Source organism: Microcaecilia unicolor, chromosome 7, assembly GCF_901765095.1.
Source record: "Microcaecilia unicolor chromosome 7, aMicUni1.1, whole genome shotgun sequence".
In the NCBI taxonomy this organism is placed as follows: Eukaryota; Metazoa; Chordata; class Amphibia; order Gymnophiona; family Siphonopidae; genus Microcaecilia; species Microcaecilia unicolor.
The window spans coordinates 263,119,262-263,139,615 of record NC_044037.1 but is presented as its reverse complement, the minus strand read 5'-3'; the positions used below and the strand labels follow the sequence as shown (position 1 = coordinate 263,139,615).

General features: G+C 39.9%; 1 protein-coding gene across 1 annotated transcript in view; it reads right to left on the bottom strand.

Annotated features, from left to right (window-relative positions):
* LRP1B (LDL receptor related protein 1B) overlaps positions 1-20,354 on the bottom strand; it is a 1,639,960-nt gene that overhangs the window by 499,207 nt on the left and 1,120,399 nt on the right. The window contains 4 exon segments of the mRNA XM_030210865.1: positions 2,013-2,132; positions 2,634-2,762; positions 4,991-5,116; positions 9,950-10,142. Coding sequence (XP_030066725.1) covers positions 2,013-2,132; positions 2,634-2,762; positions 4,991-5,116; positions 9,950-10,142 — 568 coding nt within the window.

The window sequence follows — 20,354 nt, the reverse complement described above, 5'->3', positions numbered from 1 at the left end:
AAACTTTTGGATGAGGAAGAAGGGCAACCTTCGAAAGCTAATCAAGAAATGTATTAAGTTATGTCCAATAAAAAAGGTATCATCTTATTTTCTTTTCCATGTTTTATTTTGTTTGATTTCTATTGATAATCAAAAAAGAAATAAACAGTATAGTAAAGACTATGATAACCACAACAAATGCCATACATAACTACTATCAACCTTTCAGGAGAGGCACTAGGAAGGTGTACTTTTATTGCTAGCTTTCCTAGATCTAAATTGAGACCAAGACATCCTTTAAGACTAAGGAGCTTATTTTTGAATCATGTGGAGGGGCATAATCAAAACGGATGTCCTTGCAAAACGTCCCCATCCAGGGGTGGGGAAACCCGTATTTTCGAAACAAGATGGACGTCCATCTTTCATTTTGATAATACGGTCAGGGATGCCCAAATCCTGAAATTTGGTCATCCTTAGAGATGGTCATCCCTTTGGTCATAGGAGGAGCCAGTATTTGTAGTGCACTGGTCCCCCTGACATGCCAGGACACCAACCGGACACCCTAGGGGGCACTGCAGTGGACTCATACATTGATCCCAGGTACATAGCTCCCTTACCTTGTGTTCTGAGCCTCCAAAAACCATTACCATAGCTCTTATGGCTGAAGAAGGGCACCTATATGTGGGTACTGTGGGTTTCTGGTGGGTTTTGGAGGGCTCGGTGTTTCCTCCACAAACGTAATGGGGGGAATGGGCCTGGGTCCGCCTGCCTGAAGTGCACTGCACCCACTAAAACTGCTCCAGGGACCTGTACACTACTGTGATTGACCTGAGTATGACATCTGATGCTGGCAATCAATATTTTTAAAGATGTTTTTTGAGGGTGGGAGGGGGTTAGTGACCACTGATGGAGTAAGGAGAGGTCATCCCTGATTCTCTCCGGTGGTCATCTGGTCATTTTGGGCACCTTTTTGTGGCTTGGTCATAAGAAAAACACGACCAGGTAAAGTCGTACAAGTGTTCATCAGGGATGTCCTTGTTTCTTTCGATTATGGGTCGAGGATGTCCAAGTGTTACGCATACCCAATTCCCGCCTTTGCTACACCTCCAATACACCCCCTTGAACTTTGGCCGTCCTTGCGATGGAAAGAGTTGAGGACATGCAAAATCAGCTTTCGATTATACTGATTTGGACGACCCTGTGAGAAGGACGCCCATCTTCTGATTCATATTGAAAGATGGGCTTCCTTCTCTTTCGAAAATGAGCCCAATAGACACCTCAAAATGCCTAGCTGGATGTCCAAGTGCCTGAAACGTTCGAATCCCAATTATGCAAAGGCAGAAAAGAGATGTCCAACACTGCAGTACGTCCATAGTAAAATAGTAGTTCGCGGCAGATAAAGACTGGTATGATCCACCCAGTCTGCCCAACAATATAAACTCATTACATATGGTTTGAAGTGATACATCATATGTATACCTAATCTTGATTTACCCTTGCCTTTTTTAGAGCATAGACCGTAGAAGTCTGCCAGACACTGTCCTCTTTCTAAAATTACTGAAGTTGTTGTCATAGCCCTTGAAAAGCTCAGATAGTAAGGGATGTGTTGTGGGCGTGTTTTAGGTGGGACTAGGGAGGGCTCAAAATCAGGATGTCCAACAGCAATTACCGAATGAGAAGAAATGTTGAAGCCTAAAAAGAAGGACATCCTAAGTCAGACCTATTGCAGTCACTGCCAGATTCAGCAGCTGACCACTAAGGAGGGATTAAGGAATGACACCTTCTTAATCTCTCAGCGCCAATCTTTAGGTGCTATTTACTGAATTTACCCTTAAATGCTGTACGTCCCATTTTACACCTATGAGCCACTTGCACACGCTAATGCCCATTAAGCTTTAGTAAGGGATTTTTTTTACAAAGCTGTGCAGCAAATGAGAGGAAGCCCATTGGAATTGAATGGGCATTCTCTCTTTTACCGTACCGAGATTAGTGATTATTCCTACTCGCACTCTTTGCAGGACAGAAGTACTTACCTTTACAGTCTATTTCATCTGAGTTATCACCACAGTCATCTATCTCATCACACACTTTGTTGTTTGATATACAGTGACGATTATTACAGGACTTGAAACCTCTCCTGCAGCTTCTATTTTCTGAAAAATGAGTATAAAACTTGGAGTATATTATAAAATATGATTATAAAATATGCATAACAAACTAATGAATAACTGATGGGCAATGGCCCTCAGTGCATATTAATGTCATCTGGGGGGTGAGGGGAAAACTATTGTCAAAATCAAGCTTAGAAAAAATTATATACTTTATACATGGTATTGATAGAACATTTCTTTGCTTTTTAAAAACCTCTCTTGCCGTTTAGTGATATGGCAAAACTCTTGAAAATAGAACATTATAGGCCAAAGTATAATACTTTGAAAAATATAATCAAAATATTAACCTCATTGCAAAATGAACAATGAATTGCACAACTCAGAATGGTTATACGCACCTTTAAACATGGAGACAGTTTAAAAATCAAATCAAACTCTTGCACAGTTATGGGCAGTAATGACAAAGGGGGGGACGACGACAAGGTTTTTTAGAATTATATGATATTCTTAAAATAAAGCCTTTAATCATTCATTAACACTTACCACAATATAATTGCTTTTCATCAGATTTATCCTTGCAGTGAGCAATGCCATCACAGGTTAACTGGTAGTCAATACATTCACCATTGCCACATTCAAATTCGGTGTACATGCTGCATGAAGAATTTTTAGCTAAAAAGGTGAACACAAAATAATTTAGTAATAAAGGGCCCCTTTACTAAAGCTTAGCATGTGCTAAATGCTGCACATCCTATTTTTACCTATGGGCGACGTGGCACCAAGGGCATGCAAATGTCCATTAGCACTCACTGGGCTTTAGTAAAAGGACCCCAGAGTAGCATAATAAACAATGGCACTTAAAGACCTGTGCAGTCCATCCCGTCTGTCCAACAAGGTAGCCGGAGCAAACTGACAACATTTAACTTGCTATCAACCTTAAGGTGTCTTCTCCTCCTTCTCTGAATTACACTCATAGCATTTCCAGGTCACAGACTGTAGAGGTCTGCCTGACACTGTGCTTACTTCTGAACTGCTAGAGTTGTTGTGGAAGTCCAATAAAGCCCATCCAGATCTGTCTTTCCATAATCAGGGAACAGACCAAATGCCTGTCCTGTTTTGCCATATTTGGAACACAGACTGTAGATGTATACCCAGCAATGGCCTTACTTTCCAACTACTGGCCATACTGCTGATAATTTTCTTATATATATATCATAATGGTAGAACTATTATCTAGATCATAGGGTGTGCATTTTTGAGCATATATTTGCTTCATATGGGTGCCTAAAAATTTAAAGTATGTGGTGCAAATCACTTGTCTGCAAATATTGAGAATTAATACACATACAACTGATTTGTATATGCAAGAAAAATGTTTGTGCAAATACAACACATTCACAAACCACAAACAAAACCATTCAAAAAATCCTCAAAAATGCAAAAAAACTTTGTTTATATCAAAAACTAAGGCAAAGTTAGGAGCTCTTTTACTAAGCTGTGTAAGTGTCTATGTGTGCCCAAGGTGCGCCAAAATGAAGTTACTGCCCGGCTACCGCATGGCTATTGTGGTAATTTCATTTTTGGCACAAGTCCAATACACACATCTGAAAAATAATTTTGGACGTGCGTTATCAGATGTGCGTCAAGTGGCATTTGACGCTTGTAGGTCATTACCACCTGGTTACCATGTGAGACTTTACCGCTAGGTCAATGGCTGGCGGTAAGGTCTCAGACCCAAAATGGACACGCGCAAATTTAGATTTTGCTGCACGTCCATTTTTGGCAAACATTTTTAAAAGGCATTTTTTGCAGGTGCGCTGAGAAATGGATCTGCATGTGCCCAAAACACGTGCCTACACTACTGCAGGCCATTTTTCAGCGCACCTTAGTAAAAAGACCCCTTATTTTTGATCATGCAAATGTCTATTACATCAATATTTTCAATGGGCCTGATATTCAGCCGGCAGGAGGCAGCTTATTTGCTGTCCGCCATCAGCATTAAAACCGGATATCCAAGGCTGGCCATTTCCAGAGAGCAGCACTGAATGTCCAGGTTTATTTTGGCTGCTAACAAGTTAACTTGCTATGCCAATATTCAGTGCTAACTGGTTAACGTTTTAGTGGTCAAAGATAGGCCTATTTTAGCCCCTCAACATAGCCGGTTTGGTGCTGAATATCCACTCCTAAGCTGCTGGCTACTAACTGGGATATTTAATGGGAGATATCTGGTTATCTCCTGCTGAATATTTGAGGTTAGGTGTTTAATCACTATTTAATCATTGGCCAGCAGCCAATGATGGCCGATTAAAAAGTTTTGATTTTTTTTTGGGGGGGGGAGGGGAATACCTTTCATAATTTGAGTCATTATGGGCTTTGCCTCTAGCATTTTACAATACTATGTGTAAGACAATTGCTATGAAACCTGGATTTTGTAATCAAATCAGGGAATAATTCCTGAAAGCAAATATCCACATTCCAGGCTGCTTTGCTTCTGCTGCTTTTTGCTGGTCCTCACCAGAGTGGCAGCTTTACATCTTTGTACTTTGAGCAAGACATTTGTGCAAGTCAGTTGGCATCAGTAATTAAATGCACCTCATGAATTTACCTGGCCGACATGACTGAAACAAATTCAGTACACTTTCTTAAATGCCATGGTAATTAGTGAAGAACTTATTTTCATAGTATGTGCATATTTTTGTGACTACCATAAAAATGAACACAATATTTTCCTTTGTTTTTTGCAGTCTATTAAAAAAAAAAAACAACAACCTTTTTTGAGTCTGCTTTTAATTCATTGTGGACATCTTGAAAATCTCATTGAGTTGTAGCTTCTGAGATGAGAGACATACAAGTATAAAATTATATGATCGTTTGTATTTGAAATGCAATGAATTACTCACCAACACATCTGTTGTTTTCTAGTAATATTCGATCCCCTCTACAAGAACAATTCACTTGACCTTCAGGAGTGAGGAGACACAGATCATGACAACCTCCATTCATTGTAGCACATGGCGACAGTTCACCTAAAACAAAATAATGCATTCAACCTCAGACTATTTTTAAAATATTGGGGCCACAACTTATCTGAAAGATATCTGGATAAATATATCTGGAGATTGTACATATATTATATCACACCTGCCATTTTAGTTTTTTCCAATCATGTTGGTCCCAGACTCTGTTTTCTGCTTTCCTCTGTCTTCTCTTAAGTCTCTTACCACGGTCTACTTCTCCAAATTTCCTTTGTTTCTCTCTGTGTGTTCTTCATTCATCATTTCTCGGTGTCCTTATCAATTCTATCCAACCTCTCCCCTCTATATCCATGCCCCTATCTTCCTGCCATATTGAGCAACTCCCCTCTCTGTGTCCTTATTCTTGCCCTGTGCAGAATCTTCCCTCTGTGTCAAACTCCCTAATATCCCATCCACCCTGCCCAGCATCACCTATCAACCTCACATGTGCAGCATTGCTTCTCTGTGTCCCCATTCCTCCCCATGTTCAGCTTTTCCCATCTCTCTCCTTCCTGCATCCTCTCCCCCCAGGGGCTGGTATCTCTCCATATCTCGTCCTTCCCTCCTGTCCCCATCCCAAGGCCAGCATCTCCCCCCCTGCCCCTCCCTGGGAATCCAGCAAGTATATTTATCTCTCTTCCCTGCCTCCTTCCCACTGATTGAGCATCTCTCCCTTTTACTCCTTCCCTAGCAAGTTTTCTCATTTCTTCCTCACCCCCCCTGGGGGCCCATCAAGTATCCCTCTCTTCTGTCCCTTCTGTCTTCCCCATATGGGTCCAGCATCACTCCCTCTGTCTCCTTCCCTTGCAAGTCCTGGCATCTGCTTCTCTCCCTCTCCCCCTATTTCTCAGGTCCTCAAGCATCTCTTCCTCTTTTCCCCACAGATCCTAACATATTTTCCACTATCCTCCCCCTCATCACAATCACAAACCACCTTCCTAACCTTCATGGTTGACAGTGTCTCAAGAAACACTTCTGACCATGCAGGGCCTTCCTGCTGCCATATCCCACCCACAAGAAGCAGGAAGTTACATCAGAGTAGGTGGGATGTGGCAGAGGATAGGCTCTGCATGGCTAGAAGCATCATGTCTTAAGTACAATTAGCCATAAACACAAGGTTGGTGGACTGTGGTGGGGAGAGGAGGGGCTAGGAAGGGGTGTGTGAGAGATGTCAAATCACAGGAGAGATGGAGAGAGAGAAAGAGAGAGATGCCAGACTTTATGGTGGGAAGCAGGGTGCTAGCAGCCAGAATACAGGTGAGGAGGGCACTCATGTGTGAGTTTGAGAAGCGGCTCAAATAGGTCTACATCTAATACATGTGACTTTTTGGCATGTTTTTTATATGTGTTAACCCAACATTTGCATGTTTCCACATGAATAGGGACAGACTATTAATTACAATTAGCTGATATGTATCAATATAGTATATATTACAACATTTTAAACTTGTTTTCCTCCTTCTCTTTGTATGTTCAGCTCAGACAGAACAAGGGCTGAGATTTTGTATTCTTTATTCTTTAACTTTGTACCCATTCAGAGAAAGAGTCAGAGCTTCTGCTTACTGTTTTCTGCTAGTATCTTTTGTATATTGTGTGTTGTTATTACCTCAAACTATAATTGATTAAAATGGATACAAATGCTAGAATAAAGTAACATTTAAAGCTTGTAGCTGCCAAATATTATATACACATCCCTCTCACTATCATTGTCACAATGCCTATTCTGGGACTGTACCCACCAGAAATGTTTCTAAAACCTTGTAATCCTAGACCCTGAATTTTGCCAACAGCAATGAGTGAGATTCCTTCCATCTGGGATCTATAGATGGAGCTTCCACAGCCCCAGCTGACCTGGAGATCAGAAGTAATGGCTTGGGAATCAACCAAATGCACATCATTTACCACCTGAATGGCCCCTCTATATGATTTATAAATATAGAACAGACTTTATCTCCCTGTATCTCTAACAAGATTAAAATTCAATTCTATCCAGGGACAATGTCTCCAAATGAGCGTTTTTGCACTGACAGTAATGAACCTCACTCCTAAGCCACAGTATGTGAAGTATGATTCAATCTCTCAAATTTACTGCTAATGCTCTCTGAAGTACTTGCATTGTGCCAAAGAAAGCTTCCTTCTATAGTTTATAAGATGTTACATGTATAGGCCCAACAAAGCCACTGCGGCAATCCAGGGAACAAGAAGAAAGCAGCCAAAAGAACCAGTCAGTGGCTGAAAAAAAATCAATTAAAGCTTATTAAAAGTAACCTTCAGTAAAAGACAAGGGGGAGGTGGACTTGTATGGTCCTACTATATGCTAATAAAAGCCCAATATGGTCAGGGGCACATTCAACCTTTTATCATAAGGCCATATAACATACCTCAAAACAAGACACTTACCCCGTAATTCTATATATGACACTAAAATTTTCACATTCAAATTTGGGTGCATGCCTAATTTGTGCATGCAATTTAATTGCATAACGAGTCAATTAGCACCAATAATTGGGTGTTATCAATTATTAGCGCAAATTGGCAATAATTTTAATTTACATATGCATCTTTTAGTCACTTTTCTATAAAGATGTGCATGTAATTTTTTTTACTTTGAGGAAGAAGTAGGGGTGGATTAAAGAACTTCCAGCAGAACTTCCTTGGTCCACCCCTACTCATTCCTCAAGGGATGTAGGGGTTCTTTCCTTTTTCTCCATTTCTTGGAGCTTGGTATTTGCTGACGTAAATTTTTACACATGGATCCATAATGGGGTGTAGTCATGGGAAGGGTATGGGTGGGTCAGGAGCGTTTCTGGAATTTATGTGCAGTGTTACAGAATTAGGCAGATCCATACCTAATTTAGGCATGAAGATTTACACCTGGTTTCAGTTGGTGTCTGAGCGTAGATCCCAGTGCCAAATGTTATTTTATAAATGTGTCCAACTCATTTTTTTCAGACCCATATACAGAATTAAGGGTTCTTTTACAAAACTGTGGCAAAAGGGGGTCTGTGCTAGCATCGGTGTGTGTTTTTGATGCATGCTGAGGCCCCTTTTACCGCAGTGGGTAAAAGACAGGTCTTTGGGGTTTTTTTAGGAAATGGCTGTGAGGCAAGTGAAGCCCTTGCAGTGCAGCCATTTTTTTGGGGGGGAGAACTTGGTGCAAGTGCTCCCGTATTAATCCGGTTGTAACTGGGCAGCGTGCGCACTGCCTGATTACCACCGGGTACTCACCAATGCTACAAAAATTAAAATAGTTTTGTAGCACCGGATATGACGTGCACTGGGGATAGGATCTACTGTTGGGCTGTTGTGGTGGCCTGATGGTACTTCCCTTTTAGCGAGAGGTAAGCCCACATTAGGCTTACTGCCACTTTGTAAAAGGAACCCTTAGTCTTTAAGTCATAAAGTTTGCTTACACTGGAATCCAAGACCAGTATGAGTTGCTCTACAAATGGATAAACATGTTGAGCTTTTATTAAGGAGATGGGATTTGGCCTTTCTGTGTAAAGCGCTTATTTTGTACTTTGGGGCAATAGAGGGTAAAGTGACTTGCCCAGAGTCATGAAGGGCTGCAGGGGGAATTGAACCTGGTTCTCAGTCAACTGCTCTAATCATTAGACTATTGTATACCATACAAGTGCTTTTTTATTGAAGGGTGCTTTTACTAAACTTCAACTGAGCTTTCAGCCACTGGCTGGTTCTTTTGGCTGCTTTCTTCTACAGGTACATGTACAGGCATCCTATCCAGGTGTGCTTGAAATCTATATTGATCAGGCTTATGGCATTGAAACAATGGAAACTATTTCTGTATCGTTCTGCCACATTTTCTTGGTTGGGCTGCATTTGTTGAGCCTCGAGGATCTATTCTTTCTTTATCCAGTTTGATGGGCAATACTGTGATTTAGCAGGGTTCTACAGCAGCTATTTTTTTTTTCTAAAACATGTTGAAAAAATCATCTGCGCATATACACCTTGCTCAGAAATACTATGGTTCTAAAAAAGCTAAGACATATAGTTGTACAATTCCTATCTTGTTAACTTGTGGTGATGAGCAAGGATTATACTTTTTTTGCCAGGTAAAATTTAGCTGGGCCTAGGGGGTATTGTTAGGTTAGTGCAAAGAAGTAAGATACGGATTTCATTTTCCAAAGCTGTGTTTGGCATTTTGTATGGAGAAAAAAAACCCTACTGAAAAGCAGATGAAAATCTCTGCAGGTACTTTTTCCCAATACAGGTCCCCTTTTACCAAGCTGCGGCAAAAGGGGACCGGCGCTGGTGTGGCGTGTGTTTTACACACGCACTGAGTCCCCCTCTTACTGCAGCTGGTAAAAGGGAAGGTCTTGCTTTCCTGCAGGAAATGGCCGGGTGCAAGTAAAGCACTCGCCGTGTGGCCATTTTGTGGGGGAGCTCTTACCGCTACCCATTGAGGTGGCGGTAAGGGCTCCTGCGATAACCTGGTACAGTCCGGGGCTACAAAAAGAAATAAATATTTGTAGCACTGTAGGGGTGAGAAGTACTGCCGGGCTGCTGTGGTAGCCTGGCGGTACTTCCATTATAGCGAGCAATAAGACCACATTGAGCATACCACCGCTTAGTAAAAGGAGCCCTAAGTTTCTAAAGAGAAAGCATTCTTGCAATTTTTCTCTGAAATCTATTTCAAAGCTTGCAGGTGAAAGTATCCGCAGATATTGCATGTATGTAAGTAGATAAATTCTAAAGTTTGGTAGAGGAAAATAGTGTGTGACAGTATAACAATATGCTAAATATTACTAATCTCTAATAATGATAACAGTAATATTAAAATAACATAAAACACATGTGAATATTATTAATTATATTCCAACTCACAGCTGTTAGTATCACTGGCAACAGCAATGATACCCATGGGTTGATGCGGTATATCAGATCGAAGGATTTTAGTATCTCCACCTGTGTATTTATTAGATCGTAGTATCGCTCTCCTCACCCAGTCGGACCAGAATATGTAGTTATCATAAACTGCTAGACTGAGGAAGGTGCCTGGTCCTGATTTTACAATTACCTGAGAAGATAAATGGAAGAGATCTTGAATAAACCAGTTTATTTTCATGAACGAGTGCAAAATACATGCAGGGTCAAATATTTCATCCCTTTTAATCCTTCATACAGGGGTGATTGATTTGACACAGCACAAGTTGTGAGACATACAGGGGCCCTTTTACTAAACTGTCCACAGGATAAAATGCAGGTTGGTAGTAAATAGAAACATTCACTAAGTCCTTTTTTAGTGCAGCCATCAAAAAGAGATTTCTGTTTTATTTCTGGCCATGCGCATAGGCATAGAAAATATTACTATGAGGGCACTTACTGCTTCTCATTTAGGAGATGCTAAGGGCTCCCACGTTATGGACATACTAACCAGTTATTGCGCTGGTGACATCAGTGCACTAGCTGGTTTAGCACATCCATGACTGTTCTCCACCCTTGACAAAAACAAATAAATAGATAAATACCAAGGCCTTGATACTGAGACAGCAGGAGTTAGGCTGGCTAACTCCCACTTTCACCAGTGAACCCAGAAATTCAATGCCGGGGCTATATCCGGCCACCAGCATTGGATTTCCGGGGGGATTTTTGGTGCCGCAAACATAGAAGGTTAAATGGCTAGGTTCTAGCGGCCAGAGATAAACCTGTAGCAGGTCTATCTGGCTGCTAAACTTAACTGGTCAGCTGGTGAAAATCAGCGGTAACCAGTTATGTCATGCGACATAGCCGGTAACCGGGCTAGCCGCTGACAGGATATTCAGCGGGAGATAGCCGGCTATCTACCCCTGAATATCAGCGGATAGCCAGCTTGAGGGTATTTAACTGGCCAGGTGTCATTCCTGGCCAGTTAAATACTTTTGAATATCGGGCAGCACATGCTTACTGTGTGCAGATGGCAAAACTAATATGTAATGTTTTATCGTGCCCTGCGTTAGGCCATTTTTGCTGTGTTAGGCAAGTGTTATCCCCAAACGCAGCTTAGTAAAAGGACTCTGTAATCAGGTACATGATTGGAAATTTTTGAAGGTTATTTGGCTGAGCCTTTCTGATATTTGTTGCCGTGTAAAAATATTCAGACCTTTGGAGAAGGTGTGCTCTCTACAGAAATTTCTCACATACTACCTTGGCCACAGTTCTAGAGTAATTCTATAAAGTTCTTGGCAAGAACTTAAAAACTGTGCAGCATTCCTCTATGAATCGATCCCACAATGACTGTAACAAAGAAGAGAACATAAGAATAGCCATACTGGGTCAGGCCAATGGTCCATCTTGCCCAGTATCCTGCTTCCAATAGTGGCCAACCCAGGTCACAAGTACCTGATAGAAACCTGAATAGTAGCAACATTCTATGCTACAAACAGTAACCCTAAACACCCCCAGTGGGACTCAAACCCACATCTTTGCAGGAGGGCACAGAGCCCTAAACCCTACGCTAAACACGTACAGAATCACTAAGAGCTGAAGTGGGATCTGAACCTGGGTCCCTTTGTTCTCAGCTTGCTGCACTTAACCATTAGGCTACTCCTAGAAAAGTCTAGATTGAGAGATCTAAAAGGTGCATAATTTGCATCGTATTTTATAAAACCACACAGGAACCTCTGCGTCTTTATGAAAAAGTATCACAAAACTTGCAGAAATCATTTGGTGAAATGCATTCATGTACATTTGCATCTGCTCAGGAGCAGGTATACATGCATGCATGCACAATATTCACAATCACACTTATTTGATAAAGCATGTGTGTAATTTGCAACTCCTTCCATGTTCCTCCCAAACTCAATCCCAGAACACATCTACATCAAATGTACATATGTAAGTACATGTGATCTTGCAATTGTGTGTAATTTCACACATGGGGCAATTTCACAAGAGGAATGTAAGCACCTACATACTTGCAAAAATGATTTTATAAAATTAACCCCATACATATAGTGCCAGATTTTATATAAGGCACCTAAAATTCCATGCAGTAAACATTTCCGACTAAGCGTATTTTATACGTGGCACCTAGATTTAGGCATGGTATATTCAATATGCTTAGGGGATATCCTAGCGCTTAAAACAGTGTGCCTCCATTTACATCAACAAAAACATCAAAAAAAATCCCTGTGTGTAGATTTACATGCAGTAGACCATATTCTATAACTACAGGTGTAAATTTTGGAATGCCCATGAAACACCCATTTCCCTGCCCATAGGCACACCCCTTTTTAAACTGCATGCATTAGAATTTAGACGCAGTTCATTACATAATACGCTTAGTGAGTTGTACGTGTAAATTTTAATTACTGCCAATTGTTGCTTGTTAAGTGCTGTTATCAATGCTGATTAGCTTGTTAAGCCAATTAAGTTATGCACATTGTTATAGAATACACTTGGATTTTGGCGCGGAATGCTAAGCACGATATATAGAATCTGGGGAATAGTACCATAATCTCCTTCTCTCATTTCACTCATTGATGAGCTGTGATTATTCTCAAGGTTACTTAACTTAAGGGCCCTTTTACAAAGCACCTGTAAGCACTAACACTATAGGTACCACTGTGGGACTCATTCAGGCTTCTCACAGTAGTTCTAGCATCGACATGCACTAAAAAATAGCATTTACTTTTTAGCACGGGGAAAGGGGCACGTTTGGAGGTGAAGAGTAGATGTCCCCTGTACTAATTGGGTAGTGTGTGCATGATTAGCGCAGGGTTAGCTACTGAGCCCTTACCGCCTAGTAAATAGGTGGTGGTAAGGGCTCATGCACTAATGGCCACAGGCCAATTTGGAAATTAGTGCATGGCCATCAATAGAGAAATAGAAATCTTGGCCATTTTACAGCCATGCTCAAAGTGGCCTCAACCCACGGGAAAGCCCCTCGCTCCTGATACTGCAGGCCCCTTAATGTTGTAAGGTAGAAGAAAATTAACAAAAAAATAATTTGGGGAGAGATAAAACATTGCTTATCCGAGGGGGCGTGTCAAGATGGCGGCGCACTAATTCCTCCTGGTGTAAGCTCTCGTTAGTCTGGAGAACAAATTCCTTTTTCCTCAAGAAATATGCCTCATACAAAGCGTAAGGGGTTAGTTAAGACGGTTTCCTCGGCCGCCGTTAAACTACCCCTGCAACAACAAACTATAGAGCGCTTTGCCTCGAGGCAATCGGTCCAACTTACCGAGAGGGGCCCTGCTGAAGCCACGGGGGAAGACACCCTTGGAGTCTTGGGGCTAGCTGTGTCACTCTCCCCTCCGGACCATCAACCGCCGCTGCCGCCCGATGGCCGCCTCTTCAGGCGAGACCTGCCCGACCCGGAAGTGGAAGGGGTATTGGCCGACGATCGAGGAACTAGAGAGGCGTTCCATTCAGGAGGCCAGGAGATGGAAGCGATCCTGGCTGAGCCAGGAGCTCAGAAAATGCGATCGACAGCGGTTACTCTGGAGAGCATATGGGACGCTCTCCAGAGAGTGGAATTGACGACAGCCAGAACAGCACAAGAGATTGCAACTTTGCTAGGTACTGTTGAAAATTTAAAACTTTCTTTAAATACTTCTAATCAAGAAACGGCTGAGCAATTTAAAGCTGTTAGAGATGATATTTCTCAGTTGCAAGGAGTATCTGCCTCGGTAATTAAGGATAACAGTATAATCCACCGTCGACTCGAGCAAATAGAAAATTACAACCGTAGGTTGAATTTACGTTTTTTGAATTTTCCTCAGGAACTTGGAATCAATCCACAGGAAGCCTTTAAAACATATCTTTCAGAAGTATTAAATTTTACCCCAGATTCTTTTCCACCACTGAATAAAATATATTATATTTATACAAAAAAATCAGTGGATGATACCCTTCAAGCTGTACCACCAGAGGTACCAGAGGAACATTTAAATATATCCGAGATTCTGGAAACATCCTTAACAGCTGATTCACCTAGAACAACTTTAATTGTGTCCTTTGTTTTCCAACAAGACCTAGAGGCAGTAAAACGCATGTATTTTAAAAAGATGCATGTTCTTTTTCGTGGGAAAAAGGTATGGATGTACCCAGATATAACAAAACAAACACAAGAAAGAAGAAAACTTTTTCTTTCTATGAGATCTGAAGTGTTGCAACTGGGAGCCTCCTTTTACTTGAACTATCCATGTAAATGTGTTATTAAATATACTGGTTTGAAATATATTTTTTTTCAACCGGAACAACTGAAATAATTTATAACTGTTAAGAAACTTGGTTAAAGTCATTTTCCACTATGATGGTATAATATGTTTTGATGGGACCGAGAAGTGTGCTAAGCAAATTTCCTCAGGAACCGATATTTTTGATTTAAGAAGTCTTCTTTTTCCTTACACCCACCTCCCAAGTTAGTGGTCTAAACAAGAAATTGCTATGTTTACTTTTAAATTGCTGTTATTGTAATCTTTTCTTTTCTGAATTACCTGTCAAGTGTAATAGCTTGTTATTTAATGAAAATGAATAAATATAAATAAAAAAAAAAATAATAATAATTTGGGAATAATTTAACCTAAACAGTAGACATATTTCATTTCAGGTATTTTGGATGTGTAGCTTCTAAACAGCCTCCTTAATGGAAGCTGGTGTTTTTGTTCCTTTCAGTATTTTTATGAGCCAGAGTGATTTAAATGAAAGCTGGCAGGAAGCATACAATCTCAGGTTGAGACTGTGCACTCTATGCCAAGATTCAGCTCAATTGAATTTTCATAGATGAGTGAAAAACTGCTCAAAAACAAAGGTTTATGTTCAAAGAATGACATGTTTTATCCCCAATCAATCTGAATTATGCCATTATAATGATTAGAACAAATCATGTACTACATTAGGGCAGCTGTGGAAGCCAGATGGTAAGCTGATTAACCTGTCATTAAGCGCAAAGGGACAAGGTAACACCCTCTCGGTAAAATAAATAAATAAATAAATGCAAATTAAAAATACATTTAAAAAAAAAGATTTTATGGATTACAGTTACAGGACCAGTGAGAAAGCTATCAATGCAAGGACACAGTACCATCTATCTTGGGATGAGGAGTGGTGTATGTGACAGCAGTGATATACCACTATGCACAAATATCAACTCTTTCAGAGACAATACATCATCCAATCAGAGACACTGACGTAAGACACAACTGTCAGCAGGATAAAATGCAGGCTGGAAGTAACTATAAACAGACTATAAAAACAGATTTATCAGGAAGGCTAAATAAAATCCCAGTGCGAGATGCATTAATAGAAAAAATAGAATCATATAAATTGAAGCCAGCTTGGGAGAAAATTTTGCTCGCTAGTATACAGACTGTCACCACATATCTTTTAGAAATATCATTTGATACACTGCTGCCTTACATATCACCTTGAACAACTTACTTGGAAAAATCCTTTAATGTAGGAATTTATTTTAAATGTATGTATTCTGGTCATTTATAATATGTGAAATGTATAGGGCTCATTTTCAAAAGAGAAAAACATCCAAAAATGTCAGAAAGCACCATTTGGACAAATTTGTTCTCAAAATGTCCAAATTGGTATTTTCAAATTTGCAAACGTCTGACTGTGCAATTCATCTGCAGTGCATCCAAATCACAAGAGGATGTGTTGGGGGCATTTTGAAGGTGGGATTAGGGCAGGCTTAGGGCGTGCCTAACACTTGGACATTTTACAGCCATAATAGAACACAGTGTCCAGGGCAAAAATCTAAACGCTTTAGTCTAGACCTGTATAATGCTCAAAAAGGTGCCCTAAATGACTAGATCACCACTGGAATGAATCAGGGGTGACTCCCCTTTCTCCCCCAGTGGTCACTGACTCCTTCCCACCTTCCAAAAATGTGAATAAAAATAGTGCTTAGCAGCCTCTATGACAGCCTCAGATGTTAAAGCCAGGTCCAGTAGAGCAGCAAACAGATCCCTCGAGTAGTGTAGTGTTGGGTGCAGTGCACTGTAGACAAATGGACCCAGGCCCATACCTCCCCTTACCTGTTACACTTGTGGTGGAAACTGTGAGCCCTCTAAAACTCACCAGAAACCCACTGCACGCATATATAGGTGCCCCTTCACCCATAAGGGAAATTGTAGTGGTGTACAGTTGGGAGGTAGTGGGTTTTGGAGGGCGTAGCAGATAAGATAAGGGAACAATGGTGAGATGTCTACCTGGGAGAATTTATATGAAGTTCACAGCAGTTCCCCCCCAAGGTGCTCCATTGCTCTCCTGGGATGTCTGGGAGACTAGACTGCTAAAAATGCTGTCTTCTCTTACTTCCCAATGGATTGATTTTCTACGTTATTCACTTGTGCATTTTCTTTGAAAAAAATATATATACATTTTGGGCCCGATTATATATAGGGCACCTACAATTAATGCGTATTAGACAATTACACCTAAGCATATTCTAAATACCGCGAGTAAATCTATGCATGGTATTTAGAATACAGTTAGGCGTAGTTCATGCGATTAAGTCTTCGCATATCCATTTGCACCAATAAAAAGCTGGTGTAAATCCATGAGCGTAGATTTATGTGCACTGGCCCATATTTTATAACAATGCACATATATTTTGAAATGCCCACAAAATGCCCATTTCCACGCCCCCTAAACATGCCCCCTTTTGCCTGCATGCATTAGAATTTAGGCACAGCACATTACAGAATATGCTTAGCAATGTACATGCTTCAGTTCTAACTTTTTCCAATTAGTGCTAACAACATTTAACATCTTGTTAAAACAATTAATATACATGTATAGTTACAGAATACACCTAGATTTACATGCAGAAGCATGCACAACTCTGTGTGCACTACATAAAATCCAGGGGTTTGTGGTTTCAAAAAGGGCCATATTTCCTATTTGGATTTTGGATGTTTAGCGCAAAGCATCCAAAGTCGTACTTTGATGTCATATCGTAAATGCTCCTCTACATTAACAAATATACTAGTACTAGAGATTATTTATTTATTTGCTGCATTTGTACCCCACATTTTCCCACCTATTTGCAGGCTCAATGTGGCTTACAGTATGTTGCAAAAGGTATAATCATAAACAGAGTAAGAGGCATGGTCTAATTTAACATATTACTGTGTAAGAAATTAGGTACATAGATCAGTAGAATTATTTACATAACACAAAATAAAACAGGTAAAATACAATGACCAATAGTGATAATGTGATTAACATAATCAAATTAGAAGGGATTAATATTAGTTGGTTTAGATGTAGAATGGAATCAAGTCATTATGTAGAGAAATGTAGTAAAATATAATTGTTTTCATTATTACAAAAATGCTATTTGTACATGTTCTTATGACATTAGGGATACTTGTATATCTAGGTGGGAAAGATCCAGAATAAGTATATGTTTTAGCCAAAGAAAACTTCAACCTTCCATGAAATTCATTGCCATATGAATTAAGCAAATTAGTATAATCAATGACTGGGTTTAAAATATTCTAACTGTTCAGTTGTAAGATTGATACAAATAAAACAATAACTCAGAGGTCTTATGATCTAACATTTTAGAGGCCACCTCAATGAGTGGCGGTAAGGACCCCTCCGAAATGGCCACATGGCAAATGCTTTACTTGCCACATGGCCATTTCCTGCAGGAAGGCGAGACTTCCTTTTTACCAGCTGCAGTAAACGGGGGCCTCAGTGCACATGTGAAAAACATGCGTTGGGCTTTCCAACGCTTTGTTAAAAAAAAAAAAAAAAAAAACCCTTAACCAGTCAAGCCAATATTCAGTGGCTGACCAGTTAAATTATAGCTGATAAAGCTAGGACTGTTATTTATACTATCTAATATAATCGCTAGTCCTATCTGGTCTGGCATTCAGGTTCTGCGCCTAACCGATGGATCACATGATATAGCAGGTTTAGCAGTAGGTGCTTACCACTAATATTCAGTGTGAGATAACCGGTTCTCTCCTGATGAATATTTGCAGTTAGCTGTAAAAATGCTCTTTCACCAGTCAGAGGCTGTTTCTGACCAGTTAAATAGTGTTGAATATTGGGAGGTATGTAAATACAGCACAAGTGTAATACTTGAAAAGGAAATTCAGAGGTACAAAAGGAAATAAAATAAATAAATTCATAAAGAACAAATATCAGGAAATTACCAAACAAAAATTGTACTCTGAAATTAAAGTCTATAATAGTGGAGTAATATAGTAGGCGTATTAAAATTAGGCAAAATTAAAATTAAGAAATATACTTTTAGCATGACTAACAAAAAACCACAACATTCTTTTATAACAAGGCATTTTGAAGACTGTAAATCAGGCTGAACAGGCACAGTGTTATCTCTAGGAACTATATCACAAAGAAAAAAGGTTAATATAATGGACCTTCTTCAAAGAGGGAAGACCTTGAGGTCGGGGCTACTAATTTATTAGTGGTCTGAGGAATGCCCAAGCTAGGTTAATGGTTATTACGGAAAGTGCTTTTTTATTGGAAAGCACCTGTATTGTGGAATCAACTCTCCCTAGAATTAAGGCAGGAGAAATCATTTACACTGTTTAAGGGGAGATTGAATACCTATTTCTTCCAAAAGGTTTTTGAATTAGAATTGTAATATGCTACGGGTTGTTCTGCACTCTTTCTATAAAGGCTGGTTAAGGGTGCCGTGTTTGGCCTTGTTTGAGTGTGTTCTTTCATATTTTAATTGGCATACTTTTCCCCATCTATTTTAGTTTTTATATTGTTACTGTAAACCACGTTGATAATTGCTGAAAGGTGGTATATAGACAAGTCTTTTAGACTACTGAGGCACTGTTTAATAAGGTGCACTAGCATTTTTAGCACGCACTAAACGCTAGAGTCGCCCATATGCTAATCATTGCATGCGCTAAAAACACTAGTGTGCCCTTAGCGCTGCTTAGTAAACGGGTTCCCTTAAACTATTAAAATCACAAGGAGCTGTGCCCCCTCTGATCACAGCGATCTATTCACTGCATAAATCTGTGAGGTCAAAGACAAATGGCAAGCAGAATCACCCCGTAATGCACATGGAATAAGTAGAAAATTTTAAAACTTGATCTGTGCTTCTGTATGTAGCCATTGCAACCCTTTAAGATAAGGAGTAATATGATTGAAATGCAATGAACCACACAGAAGAAGTACCACTGCATTTTTGCCTACATGGAACAGATTTCAATATATACACCAGTAAATCAAGATAGAGTAAATTGCAATAATCTAGACCACTACACATCAAACTCTGCAACACTGACTGAAAATCATTAGCTAATAGCATCAGTTTTATTTTGCTCAGCAAATGCAATTTTAAAAAAGAGTGTTTAATTATAGTTTGGACATGTGGTCTAAAAGATAAGACAGAATCTAATGTCACTCTAAAATTCCTAACTGGGAAGACGTACTAAGCCAAATCGACAAATCAAAGAGAAGTAAATCTCCTGCACCCTAGGGGACTGAAATAACTTAAAAATGAAAATTTTGATCAGCTGTTAGTGATCTGTAACCTGTCGTTAAAATTGTCTTTAGTGCCTGGAGATTGAAGGGTGACCAATGTAACACTGAGTTTTACAAAGGGTTCAAGGGTGCTCCAGGAAATTACAGACCAGTAAGCCTGACTTCAGTGCTGGACAAAATAGTGGAAACTATTATAAAGAATAAAGCTATCGATTACATATACAAAAATGGTTTAATGGGACAGAGTCAGCATGAATTGAGCCAAAGGAAATCTCGTCTCACCTATTTGCTTTATTTTTTTGAAGGCGTGAATGAACAGGGTGATAAAAGTAAGTTGGCTGATGTAGTGTATCTAGATTTTCAGAAGCTTTTGACAAAGTTCCTCATGAGAAACTGCTGAGAAAATTAAAGAGTCATAGGATAAGAGGCAATGTTCTGTTGTGGATTAGAAATTGGTTATTGGACAGAAAACAGAGGGTAGGGTTAAATGGCCATTTTTCACAATGAAAGAGGGTGAATAGTGGAGTACCATAGGGATCTGTATTAGGATTGGTGCTATTTAACATTTATAAATGATCTGGAAATCAGAATGACAAGTGAGGTGATTAAATTTTCAGATGACACAAAATTGTTCAAAGTTCTTTGAACATATGAGGGCTGTGAAAAATTGCAGGAAGACCTTAGGAAATTGGAAGTCTGGGCACCAAATGGCAGATGAAAGGTATTGTGAACAAATGCAAAGTGATGCACATTGGGAAGAATAATCCAAACCATAGTTATCTGATGCTAGGCTTCACCTTAGGAGTTGGCACCA